The following is a 16,733-nucleotide window of genomic DNA, read 5'->3' as shown; positions in this document are numbered from 1 at the left end:
AGGGTCGGAATCTAAGTTAACCTTTTGTTACACAGGTTTAACAGGCTTCTATGCCCTTAAGAAACACTGACCTAAACAAAATTTCCATTTAAAGGCGATAAAAATCGAGCGTGCCATAACTGGACGATTTTCAAGAGCAGTCGACAGCTGGATCTGTTACATGCACTGTGACTGCTGCTCGCTTAGCATCAATGTTAAGACTTTTCATGATACCTGAACTGCAGCAACATGGTATTTTAGACACCACGATTTTTAGGCAGGACGGGGCCCCACCGCGCATTGGTACATGTGTCACACAGTTACTTAGACAACATTTCGCGAATGAACGGATTATAGGCTGACACTTCGCCACTTCTTGTGACTTTTGGCTATGGGGTTACCTCAAAAGCACTGTTTATCGTGTTAATCTAAACAGTTTCGCGGAATTGAAAGATGCGATGCACCGACATGTCTGTAACATTTCTCCCGATATGCTAAGAGCTGCTGTTGAGAATGCAGCAATGCGATTTAACTTGCTTTCGGAAAATGGTGGACGCCACATTGAACATGCTTTGTAACACTTTTCAGAAGGGATTAAACATATTTTAAACCAATGTCTTCATGTCTTATTCCATTTAAAAATATTGCATACACCATTTCCCCCCTGGTGGTGAGTTTTTGAACTTCAGTTTTTCGCGGAAAATAAATTCCCATAACCTCCTTTGCAGGATTACCAAGTTTGGTTACATTTGGTTTCGTAGTTTTCTTGTTATGACCATATCGAGGTGGAACTTATAACCACCCTATATATTGATCGTAGCAGAAATGACTGGTTTGACTTTTGCTCGATCTTCATGTGAAAACGTATTATAGTCGAGTACTAAGGCATGTGTTTTATCAATTCTGCAAAATGACTAGACTTAACAGCTGTAGATTTTAGTGGACAGTCGTGCTTCCGTATAATAACATATATCTAGTTGAACGGATTTCTCTCGCGTTGTCATCGGATATTAAATGGCTTACTTTAGAACTAGGGCGTAGAGTTTTCAGAAATTAAAACGAGTGCAAAGCTGAGGAAGCTATTGTGCATAAGTTCTTTCTTGTTTGAATTTTACTTTAACTGACGTTATAAAAAATTCTGTACTGTATTTTGATTCATAAGGAGTCGGTCACATGGAATTTGTCTAGCTCTGCTAAATATAGAATTAGAAACAGCACATTTTGTGTCTGCATTTTTGTTTTTGGTTTACTTGCATAATTTTTTGTATGAAATGCATGCAACGGTTTTTGGTTTAATATTAAATTCATGAATCTAAAACATTTTCATTTTATATTAACACTTGGTTTTTCATTAGTGAAACCTTCATTTTTGCTATCTCATGGATGGCCTTATAAAGGTGGCTTAATTCTTGTGCTACCACTTGCATTATAACATGGAAGCTTTTTGTATCATGCTGCAATTTAATCAGATATTATTCCAGTAAGTGTAACTTACCTTGGTAGCATCGTAGAAAATGCTAAGATCAGATTATAGTTATTTACAGGACCCATCAATGGCCATTGTAGAGAAGAACATCAAACACCTGCTATTCGATTCAGATTCAAATTATGCGAATGGCTGATTGCATAGGTGCTTTCATGGCTTTGCTTATTTGTAATGTAAATACGAGCTAGCTTCCCTTAAGCATCTCTTCGCTTAGTTAAATGACCTTTTTGCACTTTGCTAGCTACTGTAATTTTTTTAAATAAAAAAAGGCAATTTGTGTGTACTAAAGGGTAATTTTGAGAAAAATTAATGACAGAAAACCAATTTAAAAATTTATTAAGTTACATTCTGTTCATACAATCTCTTCAATATTATAAATATGAAATACATACCGTAAGGAATATAGCATCATGTTAACATTTTACTCTATCTATATATATATTTACTAATACAAAGAATAAAGTCTATTCATATATTGCAGTGTATGAAAATACATTCAGTTGTTTATCATTAAGCAAGGAGCAAAATTCTTCAGAGTAAAATGCTTAAGCAGAATTAAATATTGTTTACTTCTCTTTTATGTAAAATTCACAATGTGAAAAGTAATTATGAATTATGACTTTTGAGCTTGTATTTCACATTATTTTTTACTTCATAGTGGTGACTGCTACATTATTGCATTTTGAAGAGTTTGAACAGACTCTGTTCACTTCATAGTATAATGAAATCAAAATTTATGTTGGAAGTTTTTACCACCAATAGGGATTGATTTATTCAATAGCAAGCAAAATGGTGTCAACATCTTGCCTGCCCTCTTTTGAATAAAAGTTAATGTCCGTACTTCTCTACCTTCTGTGCTTCATGCATCCGCTAAAATATGTACGAAACTGGCATACCACTTGTAAGGTAAAGCAATATTTAGAGGATCATAGGTGTATTTCTATTAAAAATTTTAAGTCATTAACGTGTTGGTATATATATACATAGATGGATCTTTAAAGAAAGGCTACAAGCTGCAGCATTTAGAAAGTAATTATTGTGAATTATCGCGGAGGAAATATTTTCCCCAAAAGTGTAGACAGATGGCGCTAATTGTCTTACAGCGGTTGGGCGGGTAGGTAGTGTAAGTTCGCAGACACGTTAGAGCGATTAAAAATGCAAGACGTTTAGAAAAGTGGTCTCGTTTCGAAATGCCAACCGTCATTCTTTCTTATAGGCAAAAAATGTGTCCTTGTCTGAAATTCACTGTCAAATTATGAAAATTCAGGAAATTGTAACGAAATGGTGCTCGGACAAAAAAGTTGTGGGAAACCGCAACTGGCTGCAAGCACCGTCCATGTTCTTCAACGACAGAAAATCAACATGGCATGAGTTAAAGAAATGATCAACGGGTAACTGTGCCTGCAATCGCGTCAGAGTTGAGAATGAGCTGTGGTCTGTGTAACGTATCCTTTCTGATATGTTGGGATATTCCAGGGATTGTGCCGGCTGACTACCACTTGCGTTATCCGAGGAGCGCAAAGCCACACGAATTATGTGCAGCTTCAGGTTTCTTCAGCGTTAGCATTCTAACAGCCAGCACTTCACTAATCACATCGCTAACCAGAAACAAATCATGACTTCATCATTTCACTCCCACAAGCAATAGAGCCACTATGGAGTGAAACAGTCTGGATTATCAACCAAAAAGAAGCTTAAAGTTACATCCTCTGCCGGTAAAATGATGGCAACCATATTCTAGGATTCATGCGGTGTTTATCCTAACCGCGTATTTCATACCGTTACGATTCATACCATCGATACTTAAATTGTGTCGTTTTGACAAGGTGTCGTGAAATTATCCGACGCAAACATCTTGGGATGTTGAGTGATGGTGTCATTCTCCTACATGACAACGCCAGGCTCCATGCTGCTCGCCGAACTCAAGAATCTCTGCTGAATTTCAAGCAGGAAGTCTGGAGCCAAGTCCAGATATGGCACCCAGTGACTATTTCCTTTTTCAAAAATTGAAGGAACTATTACTTGGATCAAGGTTGTCTTCAGACAATGAAGTGAAAATAGCTGAATGGGTAGAGATGTTATTTCTACCAAGCCGGATTAAATAAGTTGGTTCTCGTTCTGCATAATATAGTGATTATGTTGGAAGGCGATTGTCAAGTATGCCTCCTAATTTCCTTTTTTGTATTTTATGTCTATTGTTAATAAATAGTTTTTTATTACCTCTGTATTTTATTATTTTATCTATTTTGCATCCATCCTCGTATATATAAAACTTAAAGCTGTAATTTTAATGAAATATTAATTCAAGGCTTTTGCTTAATATAAAACGGTAAATAAGGAAATGTAATTTTGTTGCAAGAAAAATTTAAATTTAATTCAACGGATAGTTCACAGTTAACGTCATAAAATCAATATATGCCAGGCAAAATGTATTGCTACAGAAATCAATAAATATTGGAATTCTTCACATATTTTTTGGACAAATATATAGTAATTGACCATTCTATTCATGCATAAATCATGATTTACTCCACAGACGGTTTTTGGTGCCTTTTTCTGAAGAAAAAATCTTTATGTTGCTGTTCATTAAGTTTGCACAGGAGCTGATTCTTATAGAAGTGGCAGTTGTATGATCAATGAACTGAAAATCAGTTGTTGATGAACAACTGATTTACAGTTCTTGAAAAGTTGTGGGCTGTTCTTCAGTACTTTCACTAAAACTTGACAATTAAAATAATTTTATCAGGTACCTCAAAACCAGTGCTTTTTATTCATGCTACCGGCAAAGTATGAAATCCGGCATTCTAATAGAACATTTAGGCATTCTAATGGAACATTTAGGTGTTTTACTAGAACATTTAGGCATTTTACAGAATGCCGAAAACTGGCTGGCAACGTATGAAGTGATTAAAAACGTTTCACACATAGCCTAAGCATTCCATAGAATGCCAAATTACAAACCGGAAAAGTGTGAAATACATCTCTGATGTGTTCGAATAACGACTGCGTACCAGAAGTTAATAAATGATGTAAAAAAAGCTAAAATGACTACTAAAAAGGAATAACGGGACTATAGGGCGCAGAATCAGCTGTGATGTGATGTTTGTGGGAAAAAAAGTGTAACTCGTTTGTTCTGTTAAAGAAGGCTTCAGTACTAGGTCTCGGACACTGAGTTATTTCATGAAACTCATTTGGCTGTTGGATACGGAGAACGTAACGGAATGTTCAAAGAACTTTAAAAAGTTACACGTAATGATATCAAATGGCATATCCACCTTTGTAAACCCTTCCAGAAAAAACAAAAAAATACTGAAAAGGGCATTGTTGTGAAACCTTTCATTTTTTCTGAATTCAATTCCTGAGACTACGTGGTCCTCGCTTCGAAATCCATACCGTACAGGTGTGACGTGCAGGCGCCAAATCGTCTGTAGATGACTTAGATACTGGTCTGGGTGTTGTAAGTAGTGCAGCCACCATACTGCGATCTACTGAGACTCGTCCTCTGGCTGGAAGTTATCAGGTAGATAGAATAGAAAATTATTATGATGTATAAGGATCATCTTATAGCAGTCTTTCGTTACTTTTTTAAAATAACATTTGTATGTTTGAGCAATTAACGTCTTTTAAATAATTGCCTTGTTTAAATAGAATTTGTCGTTCTAATGAATGTCTAGGTATTGTATACAATGCTTAGGTAAAGTATATAATAATTCTCATATTTCATATTTAGCCTTAAAATCAGCAGGCATTCTATGAAATGCTTAGGTATTCTAGTATTTAAGCAGACGTCTCATACATTGCCTGTAACATATGATTATAATCTGAATCACACACAGCTAAAAATCATTTATTTAGAAAGGGAAAGGATATGAAATGGCTGCAGGGTCACATCACACCTTCTCGAACATCATTGGTTCATCATTTAATTTAGTAATAACATGCAATATCTTTTAATTCTGTGATAATTGTTCTAATATACTTCAATAATAATTTAATCCATGTTTAATTTACAAATGTATTTGCAGATGCTCTGAATGTCTAAGATTACGTGATGCCATTTTTTTATTCGGTTATCTTTTTGCATAATAAAAAATATCAGAAGTTGTGTATCTTTCTTTAAAATCGCTTTCCTTGTATTTTAATACATATGGATCAATTTGCAGTATATCGTATTGCACTGTTCAGTAATACCTCGCAGAGTAATCGGTTTCTCCGATATCTTTGAAACCTGTCAAATCAAGAAAGTTCATGACATAATTAAAATATGGATATTTAGCTTCACATTCCCCCCCCCCTTGTTTTACAATAAAAATGTGATTTGGAAGTTCATATACCTTTATTAGAAACAAATTTAAAAAGTGCCTGTTTTTCGTAATAATTTTTATTCTCTAAAAGTTCCAATATCGATTTTCTGCACGAGTCTCTTCTTTGTTTCCTTTTCTTTACAATATATTAGTTAGCGTCTGGCGAATTGCAAGGCTACGTTTAATATTGAAATCAGCTTTTCTAATATGCCCAGGTCTCCATCCTAATAGTTTATGGGAGTTGTTTTCTCATTACAGACACTTCAACACAGTCGTCGTTGTCTAAGTTGTCCTCCTATTTTATGTGTATGTATTGTTTATCTATGTTAATAAATCCGAAAAAAAAAAAATTGCAAGAAAGAGAATTTGACAAACTGGAGTAGAGTGAATCCGGGCTGATCGAAGACGGACTACACGAGGTATTGCTGTACGTTTTTGAAATGTTTGGCAGTGTGTTCAGTCTTTTGTGCCTGAAAGTAACTTTTGCACAGCAGTGTACGTTATATATAAAGTATACACGTACTTCTATGTTCAAAACGTTAGCGGAGAATACCCGTAAGGAAGTTTCACTGCCTAAAAATGCTGCCGCCTTAGAGCCATCTTGGTAAGTGAAATTAACTTTACCGGGGGGTGTGTGTGAAAGATGCTTTAACTCCGTTTGCATTACAGCCTGAAACCACACTGTCCTGAACGATGTTGCTGGTAACTTCATACATTTCATCTACAAAGAGGACGCTGACACCCTCTGATAAACAAATTTAAGTATTGGAAGTTTCACTCACGTGACAAATTTTTCGCGAACATTTTGAACAGAGAAATACACGTAATTATGTATCTGAGAGAATAATTACATATGGAATGTATACAATTTTGTATTTTTATCTATTAAGAAACTGGATGAAAATTATATTTTTTCAGATTGTTTTTGGAAGAAAATTTTTTATTTATTTGTAATCTTTATTATTATTATTATTATACTTTTATTTCTTTTGATGAACTGAAGCAATGAAAAAATAAATTGTAATTATGTTATTAAAATTAAACGGTAAGAGTATTTTTAAAAAGTATGCTTAATACTGATCAATTCTTTATGAACACGTTCTTACTTTATATTATTTAGTCATACAAATGTGACTTTGCTTCCATATTGAGAAGTTTGAGGAATAGCATTCACTGTATTTAATGCCTGTAATGCAAGTCTGTTTGCCAATCTTGCTCTGTTCATGGATGCCAGATACTGATCTTGAGCCATATTTATGTATCTTCTGTATTTTTTGCATTCTTGTTGCTCTTTTGCTTCTTTTTGCATGTACCGAATCATCATAAATCCAATGAAAAAGGAGTAGAAGAAAAGAACAACAACAATATAGATGACTGCATCTTTTTGAGAATTACTGAAGTCATTCGTTGAAATATCAGCTGGATTAGAGTTTTCAGCATTACTTGCATTCTCCATGTACTGACGGATTAGTTGAGTAATGTTTGGACAATTAGCTATGATTATTAATCCCCGGCTGGAATTGTGGATGCCTTTACTCTTGGCTGTAACGTTTCGCACCATTATTCCAATGGAACTGCTTTGCAGATTTCGATCTATGACATCAATACCTCTTTTACTCCGGAAAGTCTTTCCAACCTGGAATATTTATAATTCATTACGATTAGTAAATTAAACATTATCACTACTGTTTTATTAATAGAGTTATATATTTGAAAGGAAACAATTACAAGTAACTCCCGTTAGAACACGATCGGTAAGTTCTTAAAATAGGTCACGTTGTGTGAATTCATGCTATATAAACCAAAGAACTAGCACAAAAAAACGAGTTCCAAATCTTAAAACGTAAACTCTACCATTTTAATTACGGCGAGAGAGAGAAATACTCATATTAAAAGATAATTGATCAAAAATAAAGGTTAGATATCAAAGTTACATACTGTTAAATTCGTCATCACTACTAATCACATCAAACGAGGGCATTTCAGTTTTGGGTTAAATATCCCCATTTTTCGAACTTTTTTTCGTGGCATTTGGCTTTTCTACTCTACTTTTATATGGATATAAAAGTGTTTAAAAAAAAATTGCTGCCGTGCCCAAAAAAAGTGCTGCCGAAATGAGATGGTGTTTGTGACTCTGACTACTGAACCGAAGGGTCCGATTTGGAATCCCGGGATTCATGGATGTTTGCAAATGTATACTGTCTTGGGCATTTAAATCCTGACTAATTTACATTCTGACGAGGAAGCTGGAAGAAATCGAGACAACAGGATAGAATTAGTTTAAAAATAATTGAAATGAATTTGTATATTTGTAACTGAATATTAAACAGATCCTTTTCAAACGCGTAAATACGATTAAAGTGCTCTCAGTAGTGATACCACTAAATGATGCAGTGCCACCAAATGATGATGAAGTTTCCAAAGTTAACAAACACATGCTAGAAAATATTTTTCATTACACAATCAGATTGCAGGTGAAATTTAAAACTGCATCAATCTGGTACAGAGTACGTGGACAAATAGTACAACGTTGCTTTTAGTGTTTCTGTTATTTTAACAGCCACAGAACAATAAACTTATGCTAAACTGAATGCGAGGCTTATACATCTCAGTCCTTACCACATAAAGGGGAGCGATACACGACCAAGCACTCAGCGATTATCTTCAGATAATAAAAGAGAAATGGGAAGCGATGTGTCGCTTAGAGCCATAAACAAGGCGATAAATCTTTATCACCATCAGCGGATTCCATACAGTGTTACCAATTTGTTTTCTCACTTTCATGGGACCCATCAAGAGGAAAGAAAACTGTTATCGCTTCGGGATAATCCTACAGACTTCTTGATTAGAAAAATTAGGACACGGATGAAAGCACTTTGCACAGAAATAAATTGAAAAAATGGAACAGTTCTTGGTGGTGGATAAAATGCTTCAGTGCAGGATTCTAGACCTCCAGAATAAATGTCCTTTGGGAAAGTGAGAAATAGGACTTTTCACTGCGTTAGCAAGAAAAACAAATTGACGTATATCCTGATTTTCATTAACGAATAAGTTATGCATGATGAGTTTATTCACAAAAATGGTATTAATGCATCAGGCGCGGAAAGAAAAATGTATACATAATCTTCATTTTTATTGTAAAATATATGAGAAATTAGTAAATTGATTCTATGGATCTTCAGTTATTATGTTTAGGATGTTTGTCATATTTGTATGTTAAGAGATTGAAACATTTTGAATGATAAATGATTATTAAATTATCTGATATGATTTTATTACAGCAATTATTTTGAAATATTGTAAGGATCTTAAGTTTTACTAACGTTTATTTTATTTTAAATCTTTACTATCACTTCTTATTTTCTACCTCCGGCCAGAATTAAAAGCTTTAACTTATTTATGCAAAATTTGTCTGGCGAACGCCAAGTACTTAAGTTGTGGCTTTTTGCCAAGCGAGAAGAGAGGAAGGAGTTAGTCGAAGCAGGCCGCTTACCTTAGCAGTTTTACTCGGTTGCTGGTTGCCTTCCAGGCCAGAGGTTTAATCCTCGTGATAATTTTAAACGTATTGTAGTGTTAACAGTTCTCTGTACTACATACGGCTTCCTGTTAATATACGGCCAATCTTCCACGTAGGCCCTTGTTTATTATTCCAAAGTTAAGTTAGAGTTTAGTTAAATATTTTTATATTCTTACGTTCAGAGCACAAGTAGTTGGTCTCTGCATTCCGAAGTACGGAAATGATTGTAAAGAGTGAAAAATAAAGGGTTTCGTATACCCTTCCTGTGTATCTTGTCTACTTCCCACATTTATTGAACATAGATTTAGTAAGCTCCCTGTTCCGAGTCAGGTCTGTGCATGTTCCCAAAGAAAGTAAGGAGAAACATTGAACCTGATAGTGGCGCCCAACGAAGAAGAATAACCATGGCCGAGTTTCAAGAAGAACCTGTGCTGCCTGCAGAAGCGGCTCAGAATCCAGAAATGCCAGCTGCCGCCCTGGAAGGATTTGGTTACATCGTCCAGACCATGCGCGCAGCGATGAAACCAGAAGAAACATTTAATGGAATCTCACCGGTTACCAGTTTTTTGGAAAAACTGGAGGACCACTTCATGATGTATCCCGTGCACGAGTTCCAAAAAGTGACCTTAGTTACCAGCGCTTTGAGGGTCCAAGCGCTTAATTGGTTCAAATGCATAGGCAGAAGTCTCTTGGGTCAAGCAGGAAGTCCCACCTATACTTACGAAAATTTCAAGACTGCCCTAGTAAAAGCCTTCCCTGTCGTAAGGGATCGTGCGAAATTAGAAGCGGAATTTTTCAGCATATATCAGCAAAGAATCGAAAATCTTTCCATCTTTATTTTAAGAAAAATTCACGTCTTCAAACTCTTGTATGGAAACCGTCCGGATCCTGAGATAATTCAAGTGATTTTGCCGAGGTTACTTCCCCAAGTGCAAGACTTTATTGAATTAAGGAATCCGACTACACTGGAAAAGTTATTCGAGCTAGCAATCCAGTTTGAAAGTAGAAGAACGGCGGACATTGAAAGAAGACGTCAATATCAACAACGAAACCAATTTGGTGCGCCAAGACCACAGCAAAGTCAAGCACACGGCTACGGAAGCAAAGCGAATCAGTGGGCAAGGAAACCCGAGCATCCAAAAACAGCCGGCGAACGTCGACAGTTCAATAGCAATCCAGGAAAAAAGTCTCAAGGCCAGTGGAAAAAGAAGGAAAGCATGGAAATGAAAAATGATTTGAACTAAAACGGATTTCTGCTGACGGGAGGGTGCGGAAATCCGAAGGCCAAGAAAACCCCTCTTCCTTCAAGTTAAATACAGTAATGGTGAAAAGTTTGACTCTTCCGAAGATTGAAGTGTTGGTGAATAATATCCCAGCCACCGCACTCCTGGATACAGGCGCGCAGTGTTCCTGTGTGGCAGAAGATTTTTTTAGGAAGTATTTTCGGAAATACCGCATATATAATTCGGATAATACGACAGTGTTAGCTGCGCAAGGAGAAAGATGTAAGTGCATAGGTAAATTACCGCTATACGTCCGTATCAAGGACGAACAAGTAAAGGTTATGTTTTTTATAGTAAAGAATCTGCAAGCACACATTATCTTAGGAATAGATTTTCTTTCAGAGGCACAAGCAACGCTGGATTTTAATGAAGAGTCCCTTAAGCTGACGATGAAACCAGTTCGAGAAGAAAAATCGGAGCCGCCGATGTTAAACCTTGACCACCTGCCTAATGAAGAGCAACAAAGAATCCGACAAGTGGTAAGTGAATTGGCTTCGTTATTTAGTGATATTCCAGGATTTACTCAAGTTTCTAACCATAGTATTGACACCGGAGATTCAATGCCAGTTCACCACAAAGCATACCGGTATGATAAAAATAAAGAAAAAATTATAGAATGGCACATCAGCGATATGCTACGTAAAAAGATCATAACGCCCATCTCAAGTAGTTATGCTAGCACGGTAGTTTTATGTAAGAAAAATAATGACTATCCATAAACACATCCAAAAAGGTGGCGTTTCGCGATCGACTATCGTAAATTAAACTCCATAACTAAATATCCGGTATATCCGTTACCTATTATTGAAGAAAATAGCATTAAATCGGAATTTCCAAATGAAATAATTGGCATCGATTTATTGAGCCCTTTTCCGAAAAGTCAGTTAAATAAAAGTCGGTATCTCCTTGTTATGGTTGATCATTTTAGTAAGTGGACCGAAATTGTTCCCTTAAAACGAGCCTCCGCGAAATTAGTTACTGATTCTATTTTAAATAAATATATTTTAAAATACGGGGCGCCCCTAAAAGTGATATCGGATAATGGTCTTCAATTTGTAAGTAATATATTTGAAGACAGGTGCCAAAAACTGGGCATACGTCATTTAAAAATGGTCCCGTATCGGCCGCAATCAAATATAGCGGAACGGGTCAATAGAAATATAGTGAAAATTATCCGTAGTTATGTTAAAAATTTTCATAAAAGCTGGGATAACTATGTCAATGAATTTGCTTTCGCCCTTAGGACCGCAAAACATGATACAACGGGCAAAACTCCTGCTGAGTTATTTTTAGGCAGAAAGATTATAACGCCGTTAGATAAATTATTTTATGTGCAACAAAGAGCCCCAGAATTTAAAATGGGAGATATAGAAAAATTAATTAAAGAAGCAAAAAAGAATACTGAAGTAGCACAGAGAAAACAAAAACTTTATTACGACTTGAAACGACGGGGAGTAACTTATAAAGTAGGAGATGAAGTATTAAGAATTAAGCATTCACTTTCTTCAGCACCAGAAGATAAAACCGCCAAATTTTTTCCACGATTTGAAGGATCATATGTCATAGAAAAAATAACTCACGCTGTAGTGGTGTTAAAAGCCAGGAATGGTGAAACATGCTCCGCAAACATTGATCAAATAAAACCCTACTATGACCGTAATAAAATGCAAATATTCACAGATCTTTTGCAGGATCCGGCACGGCAGGCACGGCAGGCACAAGCTCCAGAGGTGGAACAACGACAAGTACAAGGGCAAGCCATTAGGAGGCAGGAGCAATTGAAAAGAAAGTTTCCACGTTGGAAATATGAAGGTAACAAGAAAAAGAAGCCGTTCCACCGTCCAGAAAAGAGAGCTCACGACCACCCCCAGAATGAAGAAGGGAGAAGTACGACGAATGCAAAGAAAGCCAGGAGAAATAACGGCAACTATAACCCGGCTCCCAAACGGAAGATCTACTCATCGGCAGGAATCTCCGCAGCAAATGTCGCCGAACTGCGGAAGGGCCACCCACGGCGGAGCAAAAGATACAAGGAAAATTTGAACGGCCAGCAACGAGGTCCAAGCAGGAACGAGAGAGAAGTGTCCCGGTTCCGCCAAGACCAGCTGCCATCAAACGGCCAAGACCAAAGGCAGAGGCGAAAAAGAAGGTATTCAAGTGTGACCGAATTGGAGTAAAAAGAAAGCTTCTAGAGGAAGGCACTGAAGGGCGAGCCCGCACAAGAAGGAGGATAAATCAAACTAGAATCTACGCTACCTTCCAGGACTGGGCTGAGAAAAGAATGTCCGAATATCACAAAGATAAGTAAAATTTTATGTTACTTTGGAAACTTAAGTTAATCTTTCATTCTTACTGCAAGTGGCAGATTTCAAGAAGTTTTACTTCATGTGAGGTCTACCTTTATCGCCAAAAAGGCGAGAAATGAGTTGTTACCGATTTTGGTATTATGTTTTTCAATTACTCGCGAGTAAAACTAAAGTTGATGTATAATAAGAATATGTAAATACTTGAATATTGTAAAAGTTATTGTATAAATTTTATTTAAAACATTCTGGCAAGAAAGAAGTTTTAGTCTGAAAGACTTTTGAAATATAGTATTTCAATGTAGAAGAATTGGCACTTGCTTGGAAAAGAATAGAAGTTAACAATGTACTACTAATGTATGTTTTAAATTGCGTAAAATTAACGGCATGTTAATATGTTCTTATATACAATGTGAACTGTTATTTTAAATGTTAAGAAATACTGTGATATGGTAAAAGTGAAAGTAATGCAAAAAAAAATTTAAACTTATTCGTGTGACTGTAAAAAGACCAAATTATGGTGAATATGTGTTAAAGGTTGAATGAATGTAGTTAGGCTCTCTGACGCTACACTTCAGAGTTAGCCACTTTCAGAATAGTACCTCAGGGTTTAGAGTTGAAGATAGGGTGTGTTACGAGGTCTTGTTATGTTGAATTTTAACACGTTAGTGTTTAGATTGTAGGCGGCAGTGTGGAACACGTATACATAAACACATTCGTGTTTGGTGTTTTCTTTTACAACACATGTCAGAGAGCACGGGGAGAGATAATTAAAATAAAGTTATGAATGAAATAAGAATGTTAAGAGAAATATAAATATTCATGTTACTTGCTATTTCATTGTGTAACATTTCATTAAACTAGTTTTCCTTCCAGATTTGAAGAAAAGCTCCTGTTTAGATGCAGTACAGATGAAAAATTGGTTGTCCATGGAGCTGATATTGTAAAAACAAATTTTTTTTTTAAATTTCTAGTTTCTAGTGAGAAATGTTTGTAAAAGATTGGCCTCGCGTTAGATTCTAGAGCTAAAAGGTTTCAACAAGGTCGTTTTAGACCTCAGTTTCAAACTAATTAACTCTGGCGGGAAGTATGTAAGGATCTTAAGTTTTACTAACGTTTATTTTATTTTAAATCCTTACTATCACTTCTTATTTTCTACTTCCGGCCAGAATTAAAAGCTTTAACTTATTTATGCAAAATTTGTCTGGCGAACGCCAAGTACTTAAGTTGTGGCTTTTTGCCAAGCGAGAAGAGAGGAAGGAGTTAGTCGAAGCAGGCCGCTTACCTTAGCAGTTTTACTCGGTTGCTGGTTGCCTTCCAGGCCAGAGGTTTAATCCTCGTGATAATTTTAAATGTATTGTAGTGTTAACAGTTCTCTGTACTACATACGGCTTCCTGTTAATATACGGCCAATCTTCCACGTAGGCCCTTGTTTATTATTCCAAAGTTAAGTTAGAGTTTAGTTAAATATTTTTATATTCTTACGTTCAGAGCACAAGTAGTTGGTCTCTGCATTCCGAAGTACGGAAATTATTGTAAAGAGTGAAAAATAAAGGGTTTCGTATACCCTTCCTGTGTATCTTGTCTACTTCCCACATTTATTGAACATAGCTTTAGTAAGCTCCCTGTTCCGAGTCAGGTCTGTGCATGTTCCCAAAGAAAGTAAGGAGAAACATAGAACCTGATAATATTATTTCCAGATATAAGATGCTTTAATGCAGAAAAATAAAATTCTACCTAAAATCTGCTTTCTTTTCATTAGAAGAAATCTACTATTTGGTGAAAATATCAAATCAAAATTTGCTTATGTTTATTTCTTTGAAACAAGTAATAGCAAAAGTTATGGTTGTATTTTTCGCAATTTGATGTGAACCCTTGTCGAGCGCAGGGAATACGCCATTAACGCATTTCGCAGGGTTAACTTGCTGTGGAAAAAAAAAGGGGTTAGGTATAATTCAGATTAATTCAGAATAAACAATTTATTTAAACCTAAATATTATTGTAATTAAAAGAGAATAAAAAAACATTAAAGGCTTGGAGCATTATCGAGATTTAAGAGAAGTTTAAAGCTCAGGCTTTTCTGTTTTAAGCAATATTATAAGGTGTTTTCTCCCTCCTTTCCACATTCCTTCTTAGCGTAATTAAAGCATACTCGATGCGCATTCGAGAGTATAAAAAAAACATAACCTCTCTACAAGTGGCTCCCGAACGATAATTTATCACCACCGACTATGTCCCTTCATCCCCAGTTGCCATTTAAAAGGGGTGTGTAAACAAGGTATTTACTCCCTTCTTTCCACATACCTTGGTGTTGTAATTGAGGGCATACTCGACGAGTGGTCCAGGATTCGAGTCCCAGGAGGGTATTGCACATTTTCACGCATCTTGTTAGAAGTAATACCTAACGGCTTAATTTTCTGCTGTTTCTAAAAGTAAGAGTAGTTAGAATTTGAATATATATATGGGTATATCATGTCATTCTTAGGTAAAGCCAGAAAAGAGGTTCTTAAAAACATGGCTGAAGAGTTAAGAGAAAAATGATTCCAACTAATTATCCAGCTAATTACAGGTAACAATGCCTACGATAAGGAACTGTAACTTTTATGAAACTTTTGTAAAATATCTCTTAGAAAATATTACTTCATTGATGCTTGAAAATTAGAAATGGCAAGAAGAGAAGAAGGGTAAAATTAGGGGGGAAGAAAAGAGAGGCAGAATAAAATTACGAGGGAAGAAAAGAAAACTGATAATGATTTAAATAACTTCACTTCAACTAACTTCCCGACTATAATAGCAAGGGACTTCAATGCGAAACACAGTATCTGGAACTTAAGGGGAAACAATAGAAACGGAAATATATTAAATAATTATCTAATAAGTAATGATCTACGATTTGTCGCTGTTGATACACAAAACGGCGAAATTTTGGATGCTGTCTTACTCAGGAATATTCCACACAGTCCTCATTTAGAAGTCTCGCAGAATTAAACTTAACTTGTTTAATTCTTAATTTTTGTGGCTTTTATACGCCATTAAAGAAATACAGTACAAAAGTAAATTGGAAGAAATGAACTGAACAAATGACTGATTTTCCCTGCAGAACAAATTATAACCACTGCGGAGACATCGAGGAAGAAGTTTATCTCTTTATTTCGTAAATGCAAAAAGCAATAAAAATGCTTCTTGTGGAGCAATTCATAATGACAGCGATGAAGCTGTACACTCCGACGTTAATTTCCCCTCACCCCCGCTAACTGTGATTGGACTTGATCCAAAAAGAAGGAGAAACATTCTCTCCTTGTATGACTCACTTCTCGCGTTATGCAATGGACAGTAAACAATGCTTGTAATCATCGCTAGATATTTTTTTTTCTTCTAATACCTAATAAATATGTTATTTTGTGTTTGCTAATATAATGATCGTGTTCCTTACCTCCGCAGCTTCGATTACACTTTATTAAGGTAAGAACTTTAATTCTGTTTTATTCATCTGCTCGTCTCGATTTAGCGAAGTTGTAACAGTAAACAAAAATGAACCACGAATACCTTCAATAATAGATTATGAGACCGAGAGTACGTTTACTTCAACTAAACGCATAAAATATGTCGAGATAAGCTATCAAGAATAAAAAAACAGAAAAGATACTTTGCGATAAATTACCTCTGGATAATCTGAAAAAGGAAATAGCCGAGCCTGTCTTCAAAAGCGAAACAAAACTACATAGTTGTGTACTGCGCATTCGAAATACAGAAGCAGAAATGACTACTAGCTGCGAAAATAAATATTCGATCATGAAACTAAACAATAACAACTATCAAGTATGGAAATACAAACTTGAAATGATCCTAAAAAAGGAAAAT

General features: G+C 35.7%; 1 protein-coding gene across 1 annotated transcript in view; it reads right to left on the bottom strand.

Moving 5' to 3' along the window:
* Positions 1–1,383: 1,383 nt before the first annotated feature.
* LOC118189327 (uncharacterized) overlaps positions 1,384–16,733 on the bottom strand; it is a 99,161-nt gene continuing 83,811 nt past the window's right edge. Inside the window, exon 2 of the mRNA XM_085811152.1 lies at positions 1,384–7,405. Coding sequence (XP_085667278.1) covers positions 6,890–7,330 — 441 coding nt within the window. The 5' untranslated portion in view covers positions 7,331–7,405 and the 3' untranslated portion in view covers positions 1,384–6,889. The remainder of the gene's footprint in view (positions 7,406–16,733) is intronic.

Source organism: Stegodyphus dumicola, chromosome 2, assembly GCF_044657685.1.
Source record: "Stegodyphus dumicola isolate Sdum_Otavi_A_Nest chromosome 2, ASM4465768v1".
Lineage (NCBI taxonomy): Eukaryota > Metazoa > Arthropoda > Arachnida > Araneae > Eresidae > Stegodyphus > Stegodyphus dumicola.
This window is presented reverse-complemented; position numbering and strand designations above follow the sequence as displayed.